General features: G+C 27.9%; 1 protein-coding gene across 1 annotated transcript; it reads right to left on the bottom strand.

Moving 5' to 3' along the window:
• Positions 1-400: 400 nt before the first annotated feature.
• On the bottom strand, positions 401-2,170 carry LOC108913810. The gene is made up of 2 exons (XM_018719436.2): positions 2,004-2,170; positions 401-590 (listed from the first exon to the last, which is right to left on the bottom strand). The coding sequence occupies exons 1-2, from the start codon at positions 2,089-2,091 to the stop codon at positions 478-480; spliced, it is 201 nt and encodes a 66-aa protein (XP_018574952.1). The 5' UTR covers positions 2,092-2,170; the 3' UTR covers positions 401-477.
• Between the last annotated feature and the right edge of the window lie 1,554 nt (positions 2,171-3,724).

Here is a 3,724-nt window from a genome sequence, read left to right as displayed (position 1 = left end):
TTAGGAGTTAGGTGGCATTATTTTGATGGTTTCAAAATGCCGGGTAAAAAAGTGAGTTTTTGAATATTAGACTAAAGTTTTGTTGAGTTAAAGCATGCTTAAAATGTCGGCAATTTTTTCTTGGACATCTTTACAATACTTACATCTTTTGTAGAGTTCAAATACATTTTTACTCGCTTCCAATCGTTTTAAACCGTTGACAACTAAACAGTTTAGAATGTAAACAGTCATATTTTTTCAAAAGTATCAACTAGTAGGTATGTCTAGCTAGATTGTCCAATAGTTGAGCATTTTTTAATTTTTTGTTGGTATTGTAGGAACGTTCAGTTTATTATAATTGTTTTTTTTACATCAGTTTAATATTAAAAAATGTGGTCTGATTGTTTGTTAAAAAAATCTATTTTCTTTTCAAATATTTTTTATTAAAAAATATAAACTATAAACTATATTAAAGTGTACAAAATTCTCCAAAATATTCTATCGGCAATGACAGCTGTTATATGAGCAATATCCTCCCCTTGGGAAACATTGCGAGTTGCATGTCAGTGGATAACAAATGGCTCTGGGGTGCCTGAAGAGAGTTTCTTCCCCTGAAATAAAAAAATATAATTATTTCACTCTTTTTTGTTTAATTAGCTTTGTTTAAAAGAAAACTTTAAAAACCTTTAAAATTTAAAAACTGCCATAATTTACATCTTAAAGTAATCAGCCCGGCATTTTTTAATTTTTGCTGTTAGGGAAAAATATCATAAGCTAAGTGGATCTTCGAAAACTTCAACAATTCATTAATAAAAAAATATTTGATAGATATGCGACTTCTAGATAATATTTAATAAACATTTATTAAACTCAGATTGAGACCTCTAGAAGATAGTAATATTTTACTGAATTTTTCAGTTCTATTACTGGGTTATGAAGGTACTGGATTATTTATTATTATTAATTATTTTATGCATTTTTAAACATTGCAAATTTTCTTGATATTTCTTACAAGGTTCTGGGATTTCGGAAAACATTTTTATAAACTTATAAAAAACGCAGTAAAATTTTATCATCTTAAGACAATTGACTGATTTTTTTTCCAAACTAATTAAAATTTTACTTGTACTGTCTTTTTGGATTTCTTAGCAATGCCTTTTAGGTACACTTTTCGATTTGCAAAAAATTGGATATTTTGCTTGTGGCAACTTTTAAATGTTTCAAAAAATTTAAAACCTTGTAATAAAAACATAATACATAATAATAATACAAATAATAAATGTGCATAATAATAATGAAAATTTATGAAATATTCCTATATACACTTTTGAAATTGTCGTTTCAAAATTTAATTTATTCTAAAAGTTTTGTTTTATATATGTAGTATAATCCAGTTTTATTAATATTTAGACATTTATTTAAAGGCAGACCACTGAAAAAGCAATCGCAAAAAGCAAGATGCTGAAATTGTTGACATCTGTCGACTGTTGTTAAATGTTAAAACGACACTAATAAAATATTTTTTTTAAATGCCAGGCAAGTGTATCATTTTTAATTTTTATTTTAGATAGTTATTAATTTTATTTTAGGAAAACTTTTAGAACGAATTTGAATTAGCTGAATACCTTTTTTTGTTTAAAATCACATATTTAACAATTAAAGACAAACAGAGATTTTTAAAATTATTACCTCAGGACGCAATAATGAAATACACTAAACATTTTTTTAAAACATTTTTGGATATAACAGTGACCACTGTTCCGTCATTAAAGTTTAACTGAATTATTAGAATATTCATAGCGACAATATAAATTAAAAAACTTCTATCTACATATTTCAAAAATATAAAAAATAAGTAATAGTGTTTGTATTAAAAAAACATGTAATTTAAATTTGCAAGCTGCATATTATTCATATTTTGAAGGTTGATTTTTGTATGACTGTTTTTTCCTAATGTCAAAATCTATATCTCAATTTGTTTAAATAAACGATGAACGTACATTAAAACAATAATCAACACGTACCTTCTGCCAAGTCTTCTGTTTGTTCCAGAGGATTCCCATTAGCGATAACGACAATAGACACAAGCAAAATAATTAGAGCTGCTTTCATTTTTAGTTTTTATTTAGGATGTTAATGTCAGTATACAAGACTGTGTTACTGCCCGCTTTGAGGTTCTTGCCTTGTATTTATACTAAGTTATTCTGTATTTGACGTCGCTTAGCAGGTGATCCGATATTTATCTTTTGTTGCGACACTGTGTTTCCCATTTTACTGCACTGTTTTCGCCAAAAAGAAAACATTGCCTTTTTTCTTTAATTACTTTAACGCTTTCGAGGAAATACAAAGTCCACAGAGCAATTCAAGTGTTTACATGATCCATTTATCATAAAATAAAAGCATTTAGTCATCTCTTATCAGTAATCACAAGGTCTTTCCATTTTTGTCAAATTTGTGTATGTGTATATGATAACAATCGACTTTGTAAATATCTATCAAGGCAGTATTCGTGGCGCCACCTTTTGTTTTTGACCCAATTTATAGTTTCCTACTTTATTCTCTTCTAGAAATGTTGAGGTACTTCCCCTGTTAAATACAGGTTTGTATTGATTGACGCCAATAAAACCTTTTTCTATTCAATTAACCCAGATGTGGTGCTAGGTGGCTTAAAAAATTTGCTTGAATATGGGGAAAACCCCATGTAAGCAAACAAAAACGACGTTACGTATTTGAATAAATACAGGGTATCCTATTTATATAAAAAAAAATTGGAGGATGAGTTCTTACAAATATAGGCGGGGCAGTTCATATTGCCTTTATTATATTATACAGGGTGATTCGAAAATGAAACCTTCTTTGGTGAATTTTAAAAGTATATAAAGTTTTTACCTAGGACGCTTCGTTAAAAAGATACAGGGTAGTAATCTTAAAAAAATATTAATTTTTTAAAATAATTTAAAAACTAGTAAATGAAATAATTTGAAATTGGGCACATGTTTATGTAAACATTGTCCAAAATCTGAAGGCTTTTCCTAAAATTTACATGCTCCAGTGGCGGTGATACCGGGTATCGGTGCCATATTTTTCTAAATAAAATAGTACGCCACTGCTTTACGGTAACAACCATAATATTTTCGGATTTGTCCTTCAATTTTCTACAAATTACTACTCTCTTGTGTTTTTCGAAAAAAATTGATTTTCAGTTGGTTTTCGCTTGTCATTTGCCTAATATAAATTCTGGATTGCCCATACCAACTATGCGTGTCAATAATAAAATGATAGCAGTGACTGTAGTAAATAAAATAATTACATGATGTTAATTGATAGATAAATAATGGAAAATTAACAAAAATATTTGAAACTGTGATAACAATGAAAACAATGAAACTAGTGATAAATTCTCACAAAAAATTTGCAAATTCATGACTAGATTTACGGCAAAAATGTAAATTACGTTTTTATAGGAAATTAAATTTGCCATAAAAAAAGTCCAAGATTTCTGCCACCGCAATAACCTTGGTGCTACTTGTGTTGTAATTTGAATAAAATTGTTAATTTATATTGTGTTCCCAGAAAAAACGGAAGTTTTAAGTGTGATTGAACAAACTGTTCTTCTAAGCAACAGGTGTCACTGTATTAGACATTGTGTTTCCTTATTATGACAGTGCAGTGTAGTTTCTTGTTTATTTTTCAGTGAAATAGCATTTTATTCGAAAATTATTTTTTGTTTTAAGAGAAAATATAC

Source organism: Anoplophora glabripennis, unplaced genomic scaffold (assembly GCF_000390285.2).
Source record: "Anoplophora glabripennis isolate ALB-LARVAE unplaced genomic scaffold, Agla_2.0 scaffold708, whole genome shotgun sequence".
NCBI classification, from domain to species: Eukaryota; Metazoa; Arthropoda; class Insecta; order Coleoptera; family Cerambycidae; genus Anoplophora; species Anoplophora glabripennis.
The sequence above is the reverse complement of the archived record's forward strand: the minus strand, read 5'-3'. Positions and strand labels throughout refer to the sequence as shown.

Excerpts from the sequence above, each read along its gene's own strand:
- LOC108913810 (XM_018719436.2), bottom strand. The coding sequence starts at position 2,091 with ATGAAAGCAGCTCTAATTATTTTGCTTGTGTCTATTGTCGTTATCGCT. Across the intron at positions 591-2,003 it reads AACAGAAGACTTGGCAGAAG|GGGAAGAAACTCTCTTCAGG; the intron begins GTACGTGTTGAT and ends TTTTTATTTCAG.